General features: G+C 43.3%; 1 protein-coding gene across 4 annotated transcripts; it reads right to left on the minus strand.

Moving 5' to 3' along the window:
- LOC125761898 (putative epidermal cell surface receptor) lies at positions 1 to 20,893 on the minus strand. 4 transcript variants are annotated; one of them, XM_049423463.1, is made up of 10 exons: positions 19,761 to 20,893; positions 9,908 to 10,582; positions 7,560 to 8,407; positions 4,688 to 4,895; positions 3,360 to 4,220; positions 2,315 to 3,145; positions 1,227 to 2,127; positions 980 to 1,155; positions 691 to 915; positions 1 to 627 (listed from the first exon to the last, which is right to left on the minus strand). In XM_049423463.1, the coding sequence occupies exons 2-10, from the start codon at positions 10,008 to 10,010 to the stop codon at positions 620 to 622; spliced, it is 4,161 nt and encodes a 1,386-aa protein (XP_049279420.1). In that variant the 5' UTR covers positions 10,011 to 10,582; positions 19,761 to 20,893; the 3' UTR covers positions 1 to 619. The 4 variants fall into 4 exon arrangements, with proteins under 4 accessions (XP_049279420.1, XP_049279422.1, XP_049279421.1 ...); XM_049423465.1 differs by having other exon boundaries at positions 2,393 to 3,145; positions 19,761 to 20,892; XM_049423464.1 differs by lacking the exon at positions 19,761 to 20,893 and adding an exon at positions 19,360 to 19,753.
- Positions 20,894 to 23,827: the final 2,934 nt, after the last annotated feature.

The following is a 23,827-nucleotide window of genomic DNA, read 5'->3' on the forward strand; positions in this document are numbered from 1 at the left end:
TATGGTTGTTAAAAATTCGAGTAAACTTTATTTATGTACAGCGTACTTTTTGCACATCTGAAGAAAATCGATTACTTCACGCACCCCGCTCCGCTAACTGGAAAACGGGACATTTTACTTGAAAATATCGTAATTTTCCTTCCCGATTCTAGTAGATCCTGTCTATTTACTAGAAATTGTATTTACACGTAGTGGTTTTAAACGATTCCCTTCTTTCTGATTTTGTGTGGCAATTAATACACATTACTATACTTATCTATACAGCGGGAACTATGGCTACACAAAGAGGAAGGAGCGATGGGATCGCAAACGGTATTGGACACCATTTAGGGAGGAATGGGCCAACATTGGTTTGCTACCTTCATGGCATTTTACCATTCTGCTAGTGGGACGGATTAACATGCTACTATGTACACGGGAAGATCGCTGGATAGACGATCGGGAATAGCGTCATTGTCTCACATCGATGGGCGGTTTAATAAATATAAAACATCCGGACAGTACAGGAGCGAGCCGTCTACTTGAACACTGGAACATTGGTTTATCGGATAGAATCCAGCCAACAGTCTAACGGGCTGACCCGAGGAGGGGTTGACCATCAAAGCGAGACACGTTCGAATCATAGATCTGTGGTACGAAATGCATTAGTTCGCTGCAAATGTTCAACCGTCGGATCAGAGGCGGACTTACTCATGGTTTCCTGTTGAATTTCCACCTTGTAACTGGGATTGTCGTATGCGGCATCGTTCTTTCTGGGTGGCGTTATGGTTGCACTCTGCACACGACGCCTCGTCAGGATCAGCAGCAGTATTAAGGTTGACATGACAGCCAGCGCTGCAATGACCGCGACAACCACTAGTGGCCCATAATAGTCTCCATTCACGGCACCTGCTGCACCTGCAGCTGCCAGTTTATCTGCGAAAAAAAGCATATTAGCATCAGCAAATGGAATAATTGGTACGTGTTCTACGGCACATACCCGTCTTTCCCGGTACGGCTGGTCCACCGGGTTTGGTGATGAAGTTGACTACATTGCTTTTCTTAATGCTACCATTTGTAAGATACATCTCCAGCCACAGCCTGTACCGAGTGCCGGGTTTAAGATCCGCTATAAGCGTACCCGTCGTTGAGTCATGTTTGGCCACCTTGAACACACTGAAAAAACGAAACATAAAATTGTCTTGTATTAGCTATCTTCACAACTAGCAGAAGTTCCGTGAACGTACCTTGAATCTTCTTTCCCGCTATCGCTCTGGTAGATCGCACGATAGATGTTAATGTACTTGTCCTCGGGGTAGGGTACTCCGGACCAGCTAACCTCAACACTGGTAGCTTTGATTTTGCTCGCATTCACTATCACCTCGAACCCGTACACATCGATGCGCTCTGCCGTGATGATTTGGAGCATCTCCCCAGCCCTTACCTCTTCGCCATGCCCCGGGAACGGAATGAAGAAGATGCCCACCTCATAGCGCGTTTGCGGCTGTAAACCCTCGACGGTGTACTCGCTCAGTGCGCGATGTATGAGTGGTGTCGCATGGTAGACAACGCTGTCGATTTCACGGTAACGCAGCTGTATACCATCAACATAGTCCAGCTCCTCGTCGTCCAGTTTTCGCCAGTTGATTTTGGCCCACGTCGAGTTAACCTCGGACGCACGCAGTTCAGGATCTTGGATGATCTCTTTGAGGAAGTTGGTCGGATGACTCATTTGCGGGAAATGACCGGTACCGATACCAATCGATGGTGGTGTAATGACACGGTCCGACGGCGTACGTACGGTGTACACCTGACTAGAGGGTTGCGAGTTAACATCGCGCAATATTAGCGTGATCTTCACGCGATACTCCGTGTTAGCATTCAGACCGGGCAGTTCGAACTCTAGCTGAGGTGTCGCTATGAGATCATCCGGTGGGGCAAACACTTGCGATTGCCAGGTACTGGTGTCATTATTACGAGTGCGTGTATATCGCAGTTCCACCCGTCCATGCAGTCCAACGTACACCGAGGGAACGAGGAAGATCACACGCACGGTGTTCGAATCGATGGCATCTAGTGCGAGCACCTTCAGGTCAACCTGCAGGCTGGAGAATGCTAGTCCGCCTGGGCCACCGACACCTCCAGGGCCTACAAAATAACATTGTAACAAGATTAATTAATGGTTACGATACGATTTAAACCGAAGGCAAGTAAAAAAAGCAGTGTTTGCAGAGGTACAAACGGAAGCAACGGTGCAAATAGTCGCAATAGCAGTAGTATGTTGTTATGAATAAGGAATTAGTGTGAAAGGGTGCAGTAGAAAATGTGTATGAACCTGCTGGTGCCGACGGTGGTGGATGTTCGTGCGGAACAATGCCAATGTCTACGTGCGATGGAGCATGTGGATCCGTACCGTACTGGTTGTAATTGATGCCATTGCCTGCCGCCGACGGTTGTGATGCAGATGGATGCTGTGATTGATAAGGTGGAACGTTAGGATGGCCCGGACCATGCAACAGCGGTGAACCCTGCGGCGGCAAATTCGGATCCTGTGAATGAATGTGCTGCAGCAGCTGTTCGATGCGTATGTTCGGTGGCAGACTACCGGGGCCGTTCGGTCCCAGTACGTTCAGCAACTGCTTGTCCAATCCCGCCGGATGCTGTCCAGCATGTAGAATCGGTTGACCTCCAACCGTCGGAACGGGCTGTCCCGTTGGTGCTCCATTGGCCCCAGCCAGTGGATGCAGATAGGGATTAAAATCAGCTCCATAATGAGGCTTTATCTCCGGTCCATAGTAACCGGGTGGACCGGGACGTTGAACGCCAAGCGTTGCCGGTTTCATACCTTCCTCATAGCTACCGTAATCATACTTTCCAACATCCGGCAACTCTGGCTCGCCGGGTTGTGTTCCGGCGAAAATGTTGTTAAAGTGTTCCTTCTTGTTCGCGTCTTCTTTGGTGTACTTTTTGTGGGGCTTCTCCTGTGGAACTTTGGGCGGTTTGCCGTCGATCGTAGGATAGAAAGGTGCAGGCATAGGATCCTTGTCTGTTGCCGGTTCCGGTTGCTTCTCCTTGTCCGCCAGTTTCCCGTCCAATCGGGGCGGTTTCGTCGGTAGAAACTGATTGATTGTGCCGGGCATTAGCAATGGCTTAAGTACGTCGTTTCCTGTAAATGCAAACCGGATGATGATGGTGATGGCAATGAGAGGGTGCAGGCATGAAGGTGGATCGTGAGAATGGTCACAATCGGAAGGTGGTAGTGGTGGTAGTGTAAAGAACTCAACAACACACATTCGCAAACACACTTTCAGGCACAGGAGTGAGCTAGAGAAAGACAGGGCAGTGGAGTAGCCAGGCTCACCATAGCACCGTTTACTTACCGCTTGCAATTCCATTGTCGGTTGTCGGACTGCAGGCCCAATGTTTGCAGCACTCTTCTCCCGGGATCGGCATTAAACGGGCGTTTCTCGAGCTACACGGCAAATGGGATGGTGGAGACGCAGGCACTGGTGGGCAAGCTGGACGACACTCGACGATACCCGTATCGCAATAACAGTGCTGCTCACAGCCGGTCAAATTGCTCGGTATATCGGACCAGTTGTCGAACAGTTGACCCTTGTACTCGCATGTACCATTGTCGATGCATCGCATCCGCTCCGGACAGCAGCGTGGTGCGATCGCACGGAAAGTGGCCGGATCCGGGCCCCACTTGAGACAGTGCGGATCGAGTACGTCCAGACCAAACTCGGAAGGACACTCGATCTTCGCACAGTGCACACCGGCATCCGTGCAGAGACAGAGTGCGTTACATTCATCGTGGAACTGATCGCTTAATTTGTACCGATGGCCCTTAAATTCGCACCCGGCACCCGTCGAGTGTGTGTCCGGTGGTAAATCTTGTTCGGGTCCGGTCGTTGTCGATGGCGAGGAAGATGCAGAGGCCGGTGCCATCATCATCATCACACCACTACTCTGTTCGTGATCATCTAGCGTAACATCACAGAACTCACGCTTGCAGCACGGATCGTGCGGATCCGGCAACACTACGCACTGTTCCGAGAGGGTTGCATTGAGCGGAGCACAGCGTGGTGCACATTCCATCTCACCATCGCTGGTACATGTGCAGATCTGGTCACAGCCTACCTCCATCCTTTCGTTGATGCCGTACGAATGGTTCTTGTAGATGCAGCTCGTCACGATCGCTTTGGCCGTAGTTGTCTCCTCCGACACGGGTGTTGGTTCTTTGTTGGAAAAGAGAACAAAAGCACAAGCTAAGTCAGTAATCGTCATGGGAGCCTTTGCCTTAGAGCGGGAATAATGTCTTCAAATACGTGGCATAGTGCGATGTCTTAATCGAACACAATCGATATGCAAAGAGCCCATTGTGAAGACCCAGATTCATACTGGTGCGTGAAGCTTGAACAGGAACTAATGACCACACCGGGCGATGATGTAAGTTCACATTTCGAATGCAAACTTCATCAGCGTGTTCGCATAATCGGTGGCATTCGGTGCAGCACGATTGCGGTGGTCGAAACCTCATCTTATTTCCGCGTTCGTGGCCAACACCTTTCGAACGATTGCGCCATCGGATGGAGTTTCTAGTGCGGTGTTTCTTTACGCTGCACTACATTCAATTCCCCGATGGATATAGCTGGAAAGTGGTGACGATGGTAATTATGATGCTCCGTCCAAATACCCAACTTACCGACACGTCCATCGGTGAAGCGCTCCGAGGGGCAGATCAGTGTGGCGCAGCATTCATCCGTCTTGGAGGGATTCTCGTAGCAGCCAGCATCGAGTACCGTCTTGCCTCGCTTCACAAACGGTCGTCCGCATCGTGGTTCACAGCGCCATTTGCCGTCTTCTTCGCAGTGACAACGCTCGTCACAATCCTTGTCCACGGTCGCATTAGTCTGCAAAGTGAAAGAAAACGAACGATCTACAAACTGCTCCAGACTGTAAATGCAACGACCCTATGCACCAGCCTCCCGTGTTGCGTTGATGTAATGCCACGCACGAAACATGATCGCGTTCGCGCCAGAAAGTGATAGTTGTTTGTGAAGTTCTCGAAACTCAATGTTGGCGATGACGGCGCAACGTGCCACTCTTCAGTGTGGTGGGGGAACGTATCGACTTTTATAAAGAAGCATAGAAACTAAGGGGCACACAAGCATAGTCCCACGCGATCAACCGGTTCAAATGATGGTGATGGTCGATTGTTGACAAAAAAAACCGATCACCACAATGATCGACGAAATAGCAGCGAAAAAGATCGAATGTAGGTTAAGTGCTTCTTCATGCCTGTCGTGCACCCGGTGGTACAGGTGATGGCCATGTTTCCATACCACGCGCACAAGTGAATAATCTTGCACGTAGAACTCGGGCTGATTTTGGTTCGGTTTTGTTCCAAAGTGGAGTTTAAAGATGCCTAAGGCATGCATTTGAATATTCGCTCATCGTTGTGTTCCCAGCTATTTAACCACAAAAGTGTGGAGTACTTCTCGTGCGATGCTTGCTCGAAATGATGCCATGACTCGATCTGGGAACGGGGTAAAATACTAATCTAATGAAATCCCTAAAAGGTAATGATGAAAAATTGATCTTTTCCTTCAAAAAAGAACGCATAATTCTCACGGTTAACTGGACAGAGCCACATGGGGTTAATCGCAATAAAGTGAGTCAATGAACGTTGCGGGTGGAATACGAAAAGTTGAGCAACTAATATGGACACTTTGTGAAATGTGGAAGTACAACAAGAGAGCTTACCCAAGTTCGAAGCTTCACTATTACGCCCTTTTTTATGTTACGTTATGTTCCGGTCTCATTCGATCTTGGTTCAAATCTCAACTTTTGACGGTCAACCCTGACCGTGAGCAAAATAAGTGAAGATGTTATATTCAAAGCATTTGGTGTCTTGGGAAATAAAATTTTGTGGTTAGGAAGCTTTTTTAAGGTACCACATGGCTTACTGTCGTCTATAAATCATTTGTTAGTGTTTTATCCTCAGGGTAACAAGTCTGATTTATGATCCTATCATATAATGGTGTTTGGCTCTTTGTATTCGTTGAATTTTGATGATTGCAAGAACCATTCACGCTATATTTCTTTTCCTCGTTCTAGGCTAGTCTAGCTAACACCTTCGATGTAAAATACCTGGAAATGAATAGCTTTCTAGCTCGAGGCAAGAACTTGCAAATAACTCACACCACACCTAGCCGTTAATCAACTTGGTTAGAATTTTTGGAACTGATTGTTCCAGGGCACTGTTCCATGACGAAAAGTTGGTGTCTAAGGCACATTGCTTAATCTGTTTCGAAAAGCAGGTTCCCCGACCATACTACACTATTAATTGTTTTGTCTACCTTTTTCCAAACTAACCTCCGCAATCTGCTTAAACCCGGCTCAATGTCTACCGCATCCGGTTGCCTACACCAGTCCTGAGACGTTTAAAAGACACCAAACCAATGCGATTGCTCTAGGTTCAAGACACAGCAGCAACAAACGATGGCACACTTGGTGCTAGTTCAAGGGTAACCACCTGCATTACGCGATGAGGCATCGCGAGCTCATCGCAAAAGGGAAAACCTTACCACTTACCTGATGCTCTGATTGTTAGGTGCGTGCGAATTACTGAAGGTGATACGCAGTAGGCCACAGATTAAGCAGCCATTTTGCCCTCCTAATGTGACCCACTTTAAGCCCTTCCTTCCTTGCGGTGGCGCTACGGTTATTGGTTTTGCGTTCCATTTATTCGCAAGATTGTTGCGGATGCGCGCACCCTAGTGCTGTATTGCGTAAGGGACAGCTCACCGCGATCTGTTCGTTAGGCTTGAAGTGAGGCGAAAACTCAGCTTCAATATTTGCTACTAGGGCTGAGTCTGGTGGAATGCAACAAGCATAAAAATAAAGCACGGCAAGCACGCACTACTAACACTATTGGAAGTGAGTGAGTTCTGCTATGCGCTTAGGTTTTTGCTTTGGTAGATAACTGACACGATTGCGTGCATTCCTGCAATATGTGTCACTGCAATGAAGAATGGTGAAGGTTTTGCTCTTGTTTTGTGCACTCACCAATCGCTAATTCAAGGTGCTACCATGTGGCACAGATTAACTGTATGCCAATTACAGATATTCCAGTAGCCAGTACTTGGAGGTTAAAAGGTGAACTGGAAGGGCTTAACTATATACTATATCACTATACATATCACATACGGTAAGCAACTGGGGTTAGCTAACGCTACCTAACATGAAGCAGTTTATTCTAATCACTGTGAAGCAATCGGAATGCAAAACATTCTACTAACGTAATGTTACGCACTACCGACGGAACTCGTGTACTCTTTTTGTGTGCACCGGGGGGAATTTTCATAATATCCGTCCGGCATCACGTCACCGGTGTAGTTTGTTCTATCAAACTAGTGAACCACTTTCAACGCTCAGTTAAACATTACCTCCCCAGAAAAGCCTTTTACATCAGCAAACAAAACGATTTACTAACGATCATCAGTGAAACAAACTGTCATCACAATCACCGCCAGTAGCGCGCTTTGGGGGAGAGAAATTTTGTCACTCCTTACCTTGTACTCCATGCCGTTAAAAATACATTCGCCCGGTGTTAACATTTCCATGGATTTCCCTTCCGGACTGGCTGGTCCCATCTCTGCCCTCGGTTCTGTAGAATCCGTCGACTCCATGCTGATGTCGCTGAGGTCATCGAACGGTGGCTGGGCCGTCGTCTTCATGGTCACACCTTCACCCGCGACCGATGGCGGTACGGTGGTAACAAGATTTGGTGCGGTAACGAAATTGATCGGTTCGCTTGGTCCGAAGCTGATCGCCCGGCCGCGCACTTCCGCCGATGCGCGCACATCGCTCATCTTGAGCAGTTCCTCCGAAGAACTTTCGCCACTCGGCAGGAAATGGTTCAGTATTGAGGGAGGATTTTCTGCTGTACGATCGTTTGCTTCCTCTTCGGGTGATTTGACGTGCAGAATAACCGGTTTCGCGGTCGGTGAAACTACTGACACGTTGGTGGCGAAGGTGGTGACGATGGCTTCCACCGTGGTGGGCGATTGTGTTGGCTGCACGGTAGTAGTGGTTGTGCCGGGCATCATGGCGAGACTCTCTGCGGTACTCTTGACCTCGGATGATGTGCTGGATTCCAGCGGCTTGGGTGTGCTCGTGGTCGACAGACTAGCCGACACTGAGCCGACAGCCTGTTGCGTAGTTGTGGCATCTTCCGCCACCTTAGGTTGATCGGTTCCACCGATGGATTCACTGCTATCAGCGGATTTCGTTGCTAATGGTAGTACCTCCAGTGAAGCATCATTGGTTGTCGGTTCCGAGGGCTCCATCGAGTTCGCAACTGTGCTGGTAGCATCAGTCGTGAGATCACTGTTCGCCGTTGTTGTTGATGGTACTGGAGCTGTGAAGAAAAAAAAAGGGAACAAAACAACGGATGTACGACATTAGACGTAAGCGTCAGACAAGATGATGGTGTCCTACATTCGCACCATGTGTGCGCTCGTACCCACGCAAGGGATGAGGCAATGTGTAACAATTCGCAGCCTCCATGCTGAAGCAAGTTTCGATACCAATTTTGCCTAATCTGTCATTCTGGTTCGTCCGGTGCAAATTAACTTGTCCCGGACGCGTAGTACACGCAGGCTCCAACGCTCCAAGCGCCTAATGGGAAAGTGTCTTCGTTTGTATTTTGTGCGTTTTACCTACCTATCGGGCTGTACTACCACCATCACCTAGAGTGAATTGTACGCGCGTGTAGGAAGAATGCTTATGGTGGTACGCCACCAGGGTCCATATTTGAGATAGTGGACTTTCCCGTCGATTCCAAACCCCTTTTTGATATGGTGCAGCTTTCTACTGCTGTTAAAGAGTTGTTCCACTGGCACATGATTGCTTCATTAATGTGAAACCTCATGTTTCCCCGGGTTGCAGTTTATCGCACAACAAACGTTTGTTTTTTTTTTGCACTAGGGGAAGTTCTTCCGATGATTCATCGTGTCCAGACGTGTACGATGTTTACAATGTAAATGTGATCTTGTAAGCTTTTCCGCTTGTTTACCAACCTTAAAGATGAGGGGTTGCTATTATGATCGTGCCAAACATATACGACTCATACTGTACTTTATAGTAGTATGACATACCGAAACAGCCAGTGAAAAAAACTTAATAAAAAATCAACCATCCAATTGTGCCTTCTTTCATCATCTCGAATCGTTCAATAGGATTTTTCCTATTCATCACGAACTGGAATTGTAATTAGCTTCTTCTTCGTTTTGACAACCGTCCTCTCTGCTGTAACGGTAACAACGTGTGGCAAGAAAACGGTTTCCCAGGGTTACTTACTGCGCACCGTGTACCCTGAACCCATTGCGATCAACCATGGCCATCGGCTTGATTTGGATCTTGAGACAACTGTGGCAAAGGTAATGATGTTTTGTGTTTTGATTATTGTTCAACGTGCTCCAAAAGATGGACGCCGAATGGGGAAGGACAGGATGTTAAAAAAAAAACGTGTGCAGACACACACACACATTGATGAGAGTTGTAATTCGATTTGATTGATCATTAGATTGAGTCGTACAGATTCGGAAAGGGTACCCCGAAAAAAGGGGATTGGGAAAGAAAGGGACTATTTTGTTTTTCGTTTCGTGCATGTTTGTTTGCGTTGAAGGTTTTGTTTTCTTTAATTTCCTGTGGTGCTAATGATTCGAATGTTTCGCTTTTTTGTTGTTCTTAGGGTGGTTTGGAAATTTGAAGCTGAGTAGAAATAATTCGTTTCAACATTAATTGGCCTTACTGTTGGTGATTTTAAGTCGAAAAGTTCTAGTCAAATATTATTTAAACCGATATAACATTGCTAGTGTAACTTGTGAGTTTAATTTATTCTAATCTTGAAACATACCTTCCGCATCCTGCGCCAGGGTTGTCCAGCTCATCAAGCATATCCCTATTAGGAGCACCAGACTGCCTTTAAATGTATCCATTTTAGTAATCTTACGAACCATTTTTGGGTATCGTAACGGCCGCGGTCACTTTGCTATCCAGGCACACTCGCAAGCGCTCTCAAATAAACGCACCACACGAAGAGGCCACTTTGTCACGTGGAAATTGACACGAATTCGAATAACAACTGTAATTGATTTCGCTTCTATTGCATTTCAATTTTCCTCTGTTTTGTCACTTCACTATGCAACACGATTACGGTTCACTACATCGAATTAATTCGATCATCACCGATCACTGACCGGGAACACTCGGAAACAAAAAGACCACGACACGACAAAATTTCCTTCCACTTTGTTTGATTTTTTTTTTGTTCGCTTACACACCGACCAATTTCCCTTTCTCACGCACACCGGACGCACACCGAGTGAGGGAATTTATTTTCTCACACCCCCGTACCCACCGAGATCTTGCTTCTTTTGGGGCACGTAATTTTCACAGGCTACCGATGTACACGATTGTCATTTCTTCCATTGTGGCCGGTCCCGGTTGATGAGTCGCTTTCGAGTTTGCTTTCAATGTAAAATCACACCGTTCGGTTTTAAAGCTCGGATAAACGTTGTGTTGGACCTTCCTGTGTGAGATAAATAAAATAAAAAAATGAAATAATGGAAAAGAGTTTTTTTTTCTTCAGAGAATTAAACCAGTTGAATTACATGAAATAAGTTTAAAACAAAAACACACTCTGCGTTGCGCCTTGCACTTTAGGATCGTGGAATGAACATAAATGAAAATGAAAGCTGACCGTTGTGATGCCTATTAGCATTCTTCTTCTGGATAGTTTTCCACAAAATAACCCCTCCTTCCAGCATCTCATGATCAACATTTTCCCTTTCTTTATTGTTTTCTTATGGATGTTTTTTTTGTAGTTCGCCCGTTTCTACTTTAATCTTAAACTATCTTAAAAATCGTCTTTCCTTTGATACGTTTCGAAAATTAACGATTTAAGCTCATTAGCAAACGTGGCACTCACTGCAATGGGAAAGGCAACAATCGGAAGTGTGATATATTTTTTCATTTGACAAACACACCTTCCACTTTCAATCAGCATCCCGTAACACTCGCGATCATAAAATTTCGCGTAAGTTTCACTTTCACGCTCAAGGCAATGATTTGGCACGATATACAAAGGTAATAAAAATCAAGGCCCAGCCACGTGTACAATACCGGTTACCACTGTTCCGGAATTTGTGTTTTTTTTTTGGCAAAAACTTTAGGAACAAAAAATCCCGTATTACCCTTGATTGGCTTTCGCTAAGCTGTGAACCGTCGCGCCGATAAACCATGACTGACACAACTTGTTAAAACTTATTCGCGCAAAAAATAAAAATAAAACGGAATGAAAGCGAATGATGCGTCATTCGGGGGCCGTCATTCGAGGACACAACGTGAAGGACTGGGAAACCCCGCACGAAGTCGCGGAAATAAAGCTCGAAAGTAGCCGATGAGGCAATGCGAATCTTTCCAGCAGCAGACGAACTGGTCCGATTTATGCGAGATTCGGGTGAGTCAATGCAGTCCCATCACTGTGCACGATCATCATTTTTCCTACCGGATTACGGTGCGGTACTAGACGGCGTTAGGTCGATCGGTGATTGCGTAATCGAATCGATTGCAATTATTTGCATTCCATTTGCGCACCGGTACTACGCGGCACGCTCGCTACTCGATTGCCGTGCAGTGGCGTTTCTTCTAGTGTGGGGTAGGGTCAAATTTGGATGCCCACGCAATACGGTAAACAATGTATTCAGGTCAGGCGCCGAGATGAGCGCTCAGTTCAGTAGCGTAAGAAAGGAAAGAAAAAAAAAGAAAGAAACAAAACAAAAAACCCAACCAACCTGGCGGGTTTCTTTCACTGATTGAGCGTCAATGATTTATCGCTCATTTGCACATAATACCAAACTACCGCCAGTGTGGGAGTGAGGAAAGAAGTGATCTGTACAGTGGTAGGTTGTTAAATAGCAAAGAATGAAGATGGTAAGTGGTGAAGAAACGATCGTTCAAATCGCATGCGGATGCCTGCTGCATGACGCCAGCCGTCAGTGAGGTTCGTTTCATTCTTGCGCATTGATGTCTTTTGTTTTATTCCAAGGCCGTATGGAGCGTATGGTTTGTTTTTATGTGTTTTTCTTCGTTTTTTTAACTTTTTAAACGATTTATTGTAGAATGTTGTGTTTTTATTAAAGCTGCTTCAGATAAAAATTCTTTTGAAATTTGGGTTTGAGAACAATTCGTTTTAGAAGCATTGGATAATCATTAGTTTTACCACAGCGACATTAGACGGAAATGTTCCTTCGTTGACAATGACCCAATAACGAATGTAACGTTAGAAAACCTAGTTTACAAGCACCAGCAAGTAAAACGGCTTAGAACGAACGATCGTTTTTGTCTCGAAAGTATGTCTATTTGTAGCATAAATGAACATACCGCAGCAAAGTGCATCTCCGTGCCGATGTGTTAGACAATCGGTTCGTTTGACATTTAAGCGAGATTGGAAATGTCGACAGACGGTTCTGCCGCTCGTCATCGCCCGATGCCTTACGGCAGAAGAACGTGTTCGTCACTATGGTACGATCGCCGGTCGATCGTGGGTTATGGGATGAGCAAAACCGGACAGGGAAATTAGCCGCAACCGACCATTAGTGGAGACTGAACGGGTTTTTTTTTATTTCGATGTTAAACAACGAACAACGACTGAAAGGCTGAAGGTCTCCTCCGACAGAATCATAAATTACCAACCCCCTTCAAACCGTTCCTTGCCAACCTAAAGTTCCTTCCTAGACAAAGGCTGTTTTCTAGCTAACCGGGAAACGAAATCGAGGATGGGGAAAAACCATTCGTTGATGGGAAAATTCACGATTCGATTCGATCGTCATCATTTCCCAAGGGACGCAACAAGCTTCCAACAGTTGTGATCGTGTGATTTTTCGTGCACCATTATTATTTTCTTTTTTGGTGGAAGGAAAAAGATGTAAAAAAATAGATTTTTAAAAGCATTTCCTCAATAATTACAAAATTTTCTACCTGACCGGATAAAAAGGGGGAAACATGCTTGAACATAAGCAGGAAAAACAATATCGTGTCACAGATTTCATTCGTGAGAAATGTCCGACAGCAGGGAAAAGCAATGGTGAAATGAAAGCAAAAATCCGTTCGCAATTATTTCATTTCACACCCCCGTGAACGAAATCGATTAAAATAATAATAATCTATTGGCCTGAGCTTGAGTGATAGGAAAAAAAACGTGTGATAAGGATCTGTGATTGGAAAGCTGATACAGCTTCCGACTGGGGTTTACAAAAGGAAAGGTAGAATAATATTGCTAATATTGCTATTGGATTAACAACAGTACAGGCCAATGTAATAAAATCACCCAAACGAGTTTCATTACGAAAGTTGGAATCCGTCTCGAAATGGCCAACGTACAGCCACCTGGAGGAGGTGAAAAAAAAGTGAAACGAACCAAACATGTACCGCCGACAGCATTTGCGTGTGGTTTGAAGTGAAGCTCGTTTGCAAATGTTACCAATGCTTTCGGGCTTTTCCGTCTTTTGCACGGTCTAGCAACGGTTGCCGCCGTTCAAGCTAGTTGGCCGAGGCAAAAGGTTTTCCAGCCGGACCGGTACTACCCGGAATCATGTGGATATCTCGAGTGTGGCCCACACGCGTTAGCATTATCTAACCGAGCGGTTTTGTTTGTAACCCATTGATGGTCCCATTTTTCGACCGGGTGAGGTTCATGTAAGTTGAATGTAAAACGAGTGTCGGACGTTATGTGAAGCTATATTGCTTTTTTTTTCGTTCGGTGGGCGGAAGATTAAAACCTATTTTTTGTGATGGTGTTAGCGATCAGTGATCTTGTGTGTGGTAATAGGAGAACGTTTTGTTCGCTATTGTGTAAAGTGTGGTAAGAGAGTTAGGAAGATGAAGTTACCGTTTTTTTTTTGTTTGCAAGAAAAATAAATTGTAATACCGCTGCTGATCTTCATATTTGGCTCAAACAATCTACCAGATCATGTCTACCATGTTAGCTTATTAAACTTATATTTTTTTAATATTATTATTATAAGTGAAAAACTATTTATTTGCCAGAAAATGAGCTTAAAACAGAATTTAATACGCAGCCAAAAAACAAGTCTAGAATTTAAATTAGTAAAGAAACGATTTGTTTCAATAGTAATTTAAAAAAAAAATTGGCTTAATCCGAAATGAAGAAAACGTGAATTTGTTCGACCATGCCTTTAGACATATTGGATCAGTTTTGATTTTTTATTTTTGTTGGTTATATTAGAAATGAATGATTTTTTTCTAAAATAATTTTAAAAGCGTGATACCTTTATAGCCCACATAACCGCATCAATCACGTGACGAACTAAATTGATTTATAAGACATATAAATATATCCTGCCCACTCAATTACCCAGCTGCACACACATGCTTATGAGTGTTCTCTTCCCCCCCAAAAACAGCCTTCGGGGCCATTCCTGCAAATGAATCATCAATGTGATTGTGCTTTATTTGGTCGGCAACCCAAATCCGGCCACCCAGCCGAGGGTCATTTACTTTTCCGATCACTGCCAACATCCGTATTTGTGTGGAAGCGGTTCCTGCCGTCGCCTTTTGGGGCACAGCTAAATCACGCCGCGTATGTGTCCGCAACGCGTAAATTGTAAGGCAGCCTTGAGTCGGCGGGTATGCAAATTAGCATCGTTGTACAACGCTTACTCAAAACATTACTTCACACCCGAACCGGGTATCTCGTGCACCCGCCACGGGCGCCAAGGTCTGTGACAGTTGGTCAAACGTTTTATGACGTGGCCGCACACAATTGTGGAAAGAGAAAGTGCACCGGTCTCATCCCATGGCTCATGGTGTTCCACCTTCTCTCGGGGGTTTAAATTTCTCCCGGGGTGTGTGTACTTTCGCGGCAAACATGATTTCAACCCCATCCCAGGGCGGGGTGTGTCTCCGGTGTCCGGTTCCGGTCCGGTGAGCGCATGACATTATCGTCGATCGTAGCACAAGCCGGTTCCGAGAGTGAATGCTGATGTATTTTGTTTTTCCTATTTTTTTTGGCTAAAACCAGACCCGTTGGACCTTTTGATGTATGCTTTCGCACAGCTGTGTGGTCATTGTAAGGTGCAAAATTTCATTAAAATTCCTACACATTCCTACACCATCCCGGCAAAGGGATCAAAAAACCAACACACTGTTCTTTGGTACGATTGTGCATGGAAAGTGACAGTCAGTTTCAATCCGACACTGGACCGCTGTACGGCATTCCGCGATCGATTGAGATGATGCATAATGCAACAAGATCTTGCAGCAAGTGGTTTCATCCCGTTTCACCAAGTGGTATGACAAATGAGCCGTCCAAAGCAATCCAAGTTCCCGGCCGGTGGGGTCAAACACACATTCCATCCGTTCCGTGCCGTTGAGGTTCGAAAATTTAACGTTCGCACTATCATCCTCGGCCGAAGGGTTGTGTGCGTTTCTCACTACACGCGCTACAAGGCCCTTGCCCTTTGTTGCTGGAGGTTTGAATTCCGTCCGAAAAAGCGAAACAGAGCGAAAGCGACCGAAGGAAAATCTCACCATCGGCCAACCTGTCCGCACGGGTCTGTGCCCGAAAGGTGTGCTGCGTGTGCTTAGGGCGTAAGAAAGCGCATAAGAACGAGAACGAGCTGAAGCTCTGCGCCCGAAGAAGGGTCAAACACGAGACGAAAACTAAAACAGCATCACGCAACATGGAAGAAGAAAAACAAAATGTGGAAAAAAGGAAAGATCACACAAGCATAACCTTCTCTACTGACAAACAAAAAAAAATACACACACACACAAAACGATGGAAATTAAAGTCGAAATACCGCACGTCCACGGCGTACGGCGTGGAGAAGGATTCTCGTATCGGGGCACGAAATCCCGAGAACCGGTTCCCAGAAAAGGCATCTGCCTCGGCAACACATTTTATGACCGAGGGTTCGCGACCGAATCCACAAGAAATGTGCTTCTTACCGGTCTGTTATGTTTTCCCTTCTGTAAGTCGGAATACTACATTCGGACAGTGGGAAATCGGTCAACATTCGTTCTGAGTGTGGTGGACATGGCACCAACCGGTGCACCAAAAAAAAACAAAAAAAAAAACGTTGGTATTTCGGGGGGAGGTTTTTTGGCCAGCTTATCTACAGGTTTTCATCTACCTTGCGCTAAGGTGTCTAAGATGCTGGTGTTTGTTTTTTTGTTTTGCTCTTCTCATGTTAGCTCATCAGAGGTTTGGGGATAGTGTGTTTCGTACAGCTAAGCTGAATCATATCCTAGTCATCTTGTTTTTGTCTTGGGGATTTGTCTATCGTATGTTTATCTCGCAGTGGACTGTTATTAAGAGACGAAGTATACAAAATATCATAAATTGTTGTTCAAATTGGAGTCTTCGAATTCTTCAAAAATAAAGATAGAAATTCTTCAAAAAATTTTGTTATCAAGCATTTGCCATTGAATGTTTAGTTTTATTTAGACCTTGAAGAAATAAACCCAATGCAGAACGCTGCCTGATCATGCTACGAGTAAATCATAATAGACAGGCATGACCCGAAAAATTCTACAACTGCTCCAGAACTAAAGTGAGAAAAACAAGGATGAGTAGTGAAAACTGAGCAATTAAAATTAAACATGTTACTATGAAAAGCTTAATGTCATTGATTCTATCTTCCATTCGGAGCTTATTTACAATACAAAAACGAATTAAACTTTTCATGTAAACAAATTTTGTCTAATGGCTTGTATACATTCGTGATTAAGATAGTGTTCTATGATTTGAAATATGAATACATATTTCCATTTGTAAAAAAGAAAGTAAAAATATATCAATAATAATTCATCAAAATAAATTTATTAGTGAATATGAGGGAAACATATTTATATATTAATATTAATATTTCTTATTCCCATAACGGTTGGGTTAGAGATAATAGTTTAAAACAGACAACAATATAAGGAACATATGGAATATAAGATTGAATATCATTTACATGATACTGAAATAGAAAGTATGTTTTAGAGAAATGCAGTTTTTTCGGTGTTTGTTGACAATTATATAGCTCTTCAGAGACAATACAAAAAGACTGAATCTAAATGTAGTATAAAAAGACTGAAAGACTGATTGAAATATATTGGAAATGCAGTAAACAAAAACTGAATGCAAATAACTTTAGAATTCAAATTCATCTAGCATAACTAACTTGTTAATATTTATTCTTCTTAAAAGTGAAAGAGACATTAATCATTATACTAAGTGGCATTAAAATTTTTTTAAACTTTAGATTTTGTGTCATGTTTTGCATTCCTTATTTCCTTAACTGACCAAAAACTGACCCCTCCAAAAACGACACTATGTTACGACCATCATAACTTCCACCATGAACCCCCGAAATGCGGAAGCTAGTGTCAGTTCGACGACTCAGAACCATTCAGCGGAACCGCCATTTTCCACCACTTCCGGCCAGTGTGGACAGTGTGGTAACGCACGCGAAAAGCGCATCAATTAATTAATTTAGGCAATTGTATTATCGGACACATCTACTCAAACAGCAACAAGCGTATACAAATTTTGCTACCGTACCGCACATCAACCAGCAGGAACCCCGGCGTAAAGGGAAGAATTTAAACTCAACACTATGGCAAGGTTTTTTTTTATTTAGAGAGAGAATGCGAGAGAATCTAAAGGGAAAAGAAGCAAACAAGATATATCACACAACCGGGCATTGTTGTGACGCAGTGTCTTGAATAATTTTATTCAATTCCTACCGGTCCCGGTGATTTTTGATGGTGATGAGGTTCTGGACCGATGACAGTTGGCAACAGCGGCAAACAAAATCCTATTGACTGTTTCCGGCGTTGATTTGTCGCTTTGTTTTTTATTACCCTCGGACGTACGAGGCTCGGTAGATGCGGTTGTGTCGCAGTAGCTCGCCGTGCAACCAGGGTCTGACTCACATCCGGTGTTGCCGGTGCCGCGTAAGCGACGCATCTTAACACGGCAAGTGTCTAAACGAGCCGGTTTATGCGTTTGCGTTTGATGGAGCACATTTAGCGCGATTGCAGTTGTGCGCGTTGGTTGGACGAAAATAGTACCTTAACAATGTTGAACAAGTCCACTAAACTCGCCGTTTTTCTTTAAAAAAGATCGATGCTTTATGTTGTACATGCATGACCGTCTGTGCCCTTACCTTCGGTACATCGTTTAGGGTAAGGTACCTTAAGATGCTAATCAATTATCAAATCAATAAGGCAAAACATCATAACTCATGCAGAAAGTTACACAAAAAAGAAAAGAAAATTAGAGTATGCGCGTAACTACTGTGTTCAACACGACAACAGGCCCCCGACGTATTACATGAACACCTTCATGTTCATTAGCCGGCAAAAGTGCCCTTTCGGTCGTTATTTCTTTTTTAATTTGCTACTAGGGTTTCGCCAGTAAGAGAAAAAAAATTGCAGCTAATTAGTGTGTGAAGCGAGGGAGGAATTTATAATTTAAATTGTATTAGATAAGATCCCACTTTTGTTGTAAAATGTATTATAGTTGTCAAGAGGCATTGGAAGGTCGGAAACTGTCTTTCGAAGTAGAGCGAAAATAAGTTCAAGTTTTTCAGCTCATTTAATCATCTCAAAGGGTTTGAGATGGAAGGAAAACCATCCCATAAACGCCAATATGCTTCAATAGGTAAGCGTTTCCCTTTTGCTTTTTGTTTTTTTTTTATGGTGGTGAAATGGGTGACTTCACCGATCAAACGACGATCGCTTGGCCTTGTCAAGCGTGCCAAGGGAAAATGCTTTTTGCAGCTTCTTATGGTTGTAGTTGTTTCTTTTTTGTTTTGAGAGTTTTTTTGAGGATACTGAAGGAAGGGGGAAAGAAGAAAAAAAAAGGTGCTAAACTGGTTCGTGATCGTTTTGATAAGAGAAAACGGAAGATGAGAAAACGATCGTCTAATGGTCAGCAAGTGAAACGCACCTTAGGTGGGAAAACAAACATGGCGGGAGGGGTGCGTGGGGAGGTGTGGAAATGGTTCAAAATGGCTTGTCGCTGTCGGTGGAGTGAAAATGAGATGCCCGGTGGAAAGTGAATATATGCACACACACACACTTCGCCAAACACGCCCCATTGAAGTGGCTTTTCCGATGGTGGATTGAGATGTGGGATTGTTTTCTTGAAAACGAAAACCAAAAAAAAAGGCTTCAGAGAAATTTCGACCTTTTAAGGTAACCCCTTTTTCTTTTCGCAAGGAAAACGTGTCCCGTGCGCTGGGTTAAGCGGTGATGATTTAATGCCCAATTTCTCACTTTAGTAAGTACCTTGTTCCAAAACGGGTCTGTTAGAAGACACACGTACACACACACACACGCTTGAGATGAAGCAAATCAGAAGCAGAAACACGTACGCGAAAGCTTTTTTTCTTAAACGGAAAACCACTCTTTTATCGTTATGGCTGTTTTGCTATTTTTCCACCTTAAGCGCCATTTTACCGTTCACTGTTTAGCGCCGAAAGGTTACAAACACTGTTCCGAAACGTTGCTTCGTTCACAGCGCTAAGCTTCTTGCGTTAAATCTTCACCGGGACTGTTTGTTACTCCATCCCCCTTGCGTGCCATTCTTCTTTTCGCGAAAACGTACCATAAACATTTACGCGCTCCTTATGGCTCTATGGTTGTACTTCCTCAAGGGAAGTTTTCAGATTCCAATAATCTGTGCTTACCTTCCTTTTTTAAGGGTGGATTACACCGAACAACTTCGACTGAAGATCCGTTGATGGTCCGCACGCAACGGACTGATCGTGCCGTTAGCTGTGGTCGTTTGTCCGCTTTCGCTCCGTTCTAATGCTTTCTTTCGTTTTCTCTTTCTTTCGAAGTATGGTGGGTGATGAGAGGCCAGCGAAACGGTAAACTTCACTGGAGAAATTCACTATTGTGCACGTGGTGCATTCGAGCAGCAAATTGTGGCTACAAATTAGCTGCAGACCGTTTTCAGTTAAGGACTTTTCAAACGCCAACATAAACACCACACACACGCACACGCTCCTTCTCCCCCAACAAACACATGCACGTGAGTCACCGATTTAACGACACGATCCAAAAAAATAGAAATACAGGCCGCTAACGCACACGGCTTTAGGGTGGTTATGTTGCGAACTGCGTGAAACCGGCCGTCACACATCCGACGCGTACGACGATCAAATCTCATCTGTTGGGGCTTCGTTGGCTTCGGTTCGAATGTTTCACCGCTTGCGTGTGAGGAAGGTGGGAGACTTACTGTTGCGTCAAGTGTGGCGGTACTGACGGTGGGTTCGGCTCGTGCCGGAACCGGTTTTGATTCCATTTGCTGTAGCACGAACGCGAAGGGGAAGCTTATAGAGGGATGTTCCATGAGGGTAAGAACGAGAAAGGGATGGAAAAGCTTGAAGCAAACATGAAAACGAACCGAACATGATTTGAAAACATAAGATATAGAAAGAAAGAGACAGCATAACAATGTTTTGCAGCGGTGCTATGCGACCTGTTGAATTAATGGAATTTATGCTACGCGTGGCATGAAGCATAAAAGCTTTTTTAGAGGTAGTTGCTTTATTATCTCACAGATGGAGCTATTGAATGGAAGAGCTTCGACTATGTGAAAACAGTGTGTGACAAACAAAACATTGTTGTAATTTTTTTTAAAGTGCATCGTTATAATTTGCCCAAAAATATACTAAATGACGTTTTTTTCTATTTTGTCTAAAGGTATGCAACAAATATTTGATGATTAAGTATCTATTGTGAAGATATCAATACGTATTTTGTTTGTGTAAACGAATCGTTTTTGAGAAGATGTGACGATTAGTTGTAGTAAAGTATTTATTAATTTTGTTTTGTTGGGAAAAACTTTCAAAGTCCATTTGTTCAATAAATGATTTAGTATCGTATTTCCTATTTTTTTGCACAACAATCTCAGGAGATCTTCATGCCTGAAACGTATGGTTTGTCTTGAATTTTGTGTAGTGAAACTGTCCCAATGAGATTAGTTTCCTCTCCTGTTGTATGAAGATCCCAGTACACAGTGGGCCTGTATGAAACTCGAAAACCTTACATCGTCATTCATGCAAACTTAATACATGTTTGGAAAGTATATACTTTAACTAAGATAAAACCAAAATATCTCATTTTCAAATTTGAAACTTTTTGAGAAACAGTACTTCAAAATAGTAGGTGGTATGTTTTGTTTCAAAAATATGTTATATTGCAAGCAACATTAAATCCGTTTTATTGAGAAAACCAATTGACCGATTTTAATATCGTTGACTTTTTTGAATAGGTTTTTTAATATACTTTTCATTTGTATTCATTGTTTTGATAATATAATATTATTCGTTTCAAAAATTACCAAAATCCAAAAGAAGGTCTTGCTGTTCTCAGATATGATGTATTAGACAATGAAAAAAAATATGTTTGCACTAGAGTTAACTCTTGTGTCATATATCATATGAAAGGCCAACACTTTTACTATATATTTTTGATTTAATTGGCAGCGACCATGCGCGATCGTGAAAAATATTTAAGTTTTTCTGGAAAGACCCTAATACGTGATATAATAGCGGCGTCGCTTTATAGACGAAAAGATTTTGATTGATTATTTATTATTCTAGGTAAAATTGACTAAATATTACTTATTTAGTTACTTTTTAATAGTTAACTGCTTTTTTTAAGTTTAAATCTTCATCATAATTTGTTCCTTGTTTGTTTAATTTGTTGCTCCTTAATTGGAGTCAAACTCCACTAGCTTCTGTCAAACATAATAGTTCCTATTTGTACTCATTATTGAAAACACTATTATTTGAGAAAAATAATGTACAATTATGTAATTACACATTTTTTAGTTATATCAAACATGTTTGAAGAAAATAACCACCATGGCTCATATAATTGATTTTCATCCCGGCATTGGTATGGCCGTTGCCCACTGTGCAGTAGCAGATCTACTAAACCACTAACATAAATTTAGGACTGGGAATATTCTAATACAATATTTTATAATTGGGTATGTGGGGTATGTGAAGAAGAAGAAGATTATTCGTATTACTTTCTTGATACCGCGATTGTGAACTGAATTGGGTGGATTTATTTTTTATTTTTATTTTTCTTAATCTTTAAACAACTAAAGAAAAATAAGCTAAAAATCGGATTCTGTTTAATTAAATGCTACTTCGCAGTTTGTCATAAAATATATATTTTCTTTCACATACCTAGTAAATGAGTGAACTAAAAAAAATTATGCAGCTTCACATGAACGCATAGAAAGAGACATAGAAACACCATCCCACAGCTCAGCTTTAAAACGATTACCTTTGCTTCATGTAAAAAGCGCTAATGTGTTTGTTATTTTTTCACCGGATCAAACAGCATCGTAAGTTATTGTGCAAGTTGTGGGTAATTTGTTGCCGCCAGGTAACTTTCACGAGCTTTTCCGAAACAAATTAACTTCCTTCTTTACCGGGAAGTTGAGTTGCGGTTTATAATGCTCGCCAGCATGTTTGGTTCGTGACGGTTGGGGTTGTTCTATGTTTGTGTGTGTGCATTGTTTGGTACGCCTTTAACCGACCAGCCGGCAACATGTCGAGTGGTTGGGTAGAGTTTACACTTTGCCTAAAGTTTTTAACCATCCCTTTACAGCACCGGGATCCGTGTTGCTGGTGCATTGTGCAGTGTTTAGTTCGAAAGTTTCAGAATTATTTTCTCTCCAATGTGTGGGCCATGTTGGCCACGGGTAGCTTGACAATAAGGGTGCGCCCTGCTAGACCGCACATGTAGCACCTTTAATGTTCTTACGATACATGCTGCGAGGTGTTGTGAAGTAAACAAGAAGATGTAACAAAAAAATCAGCGCCACAAGAACTGAAACATGTGCCTTCGTCTATTTGATAACAAAGACGCTATCGTACGGCCATGAAACGGAAAGAGAAACCACTTAAGAATTAATAAATTGCATTTTGCTTTTCTGTTAGTCGCAACAGATTCCCAGTGGGAAAGATTTTTTGTAGCAGTTGAGAGGTTTAAGTTACACCAACGTTAGGTGGTCAGCCGGTATTAAAGACAGGGTACGTCAGAATGTACTGTAGCACGCTAGTAGTCTAACTTCTCGGAACTGCACCGTATCCAGTATTTGCCAGCCGTCGAACATCCATCGTCCATGTTTCAGTACATCGCCTTCACACAGCAAGCTGTTGCTTCCGACGGCAAGATACAGCTCGGGATGATAGTGGTCTTGTGTTTGGGTTATCTCGAACAATACGTTCCATTGCCCTGGAACATCCCGGTGGGCATCGTGAAAGAGTAACAACGACGTGTTGAACCGTTATTAGTCAGCTAATAAGTGTAACACAATAACTCCGTGTGTCCGTACTAGCCTGACCGTGTGGAAGGGTATGTATGGAAGATTGACAGCAAATGACGCTAGGAATTAGTGATTGCCTGATATGAAGGAAACTAATACAAATATTATGAATGAGGAATAGATCGAATCAGTTAAGTTCCTACGATATTTTGCTGGTAATTTGATTTCCAATTTGATTTTGTAACTCCTAAATCTATGTGACTGTAATTGAAAATCGTTAAATAGTACTTTACCGCAAAAATTTGCATAACTTTAGGCGCATGCAAAACAAAATCGATACAATTATGTCAAAACAAAATTAAGCTCTGTAATTGGTCACGGGGCGGCTCGGTGGTGCATGTGATAAACGGCGCCAGTCCACACGGCCGGACCGGGTTCAAATCCCATCCGGACCGTCCC

Source organism: Anopheles funestus, chromosome 2RL (assembly GCF_943734845.2).
Source record: "Anopheles funestus chromosome 2RL, idAnoFuneDA-416_04, whole genome shotgun sequence".
In the NCBI taxonomy this organism is placed as follows: Eukaryota; Metazoa; Arthropoda; class Insecta; order Diptera; family Culicidae; genus Anopheles; species Anopheles funestus.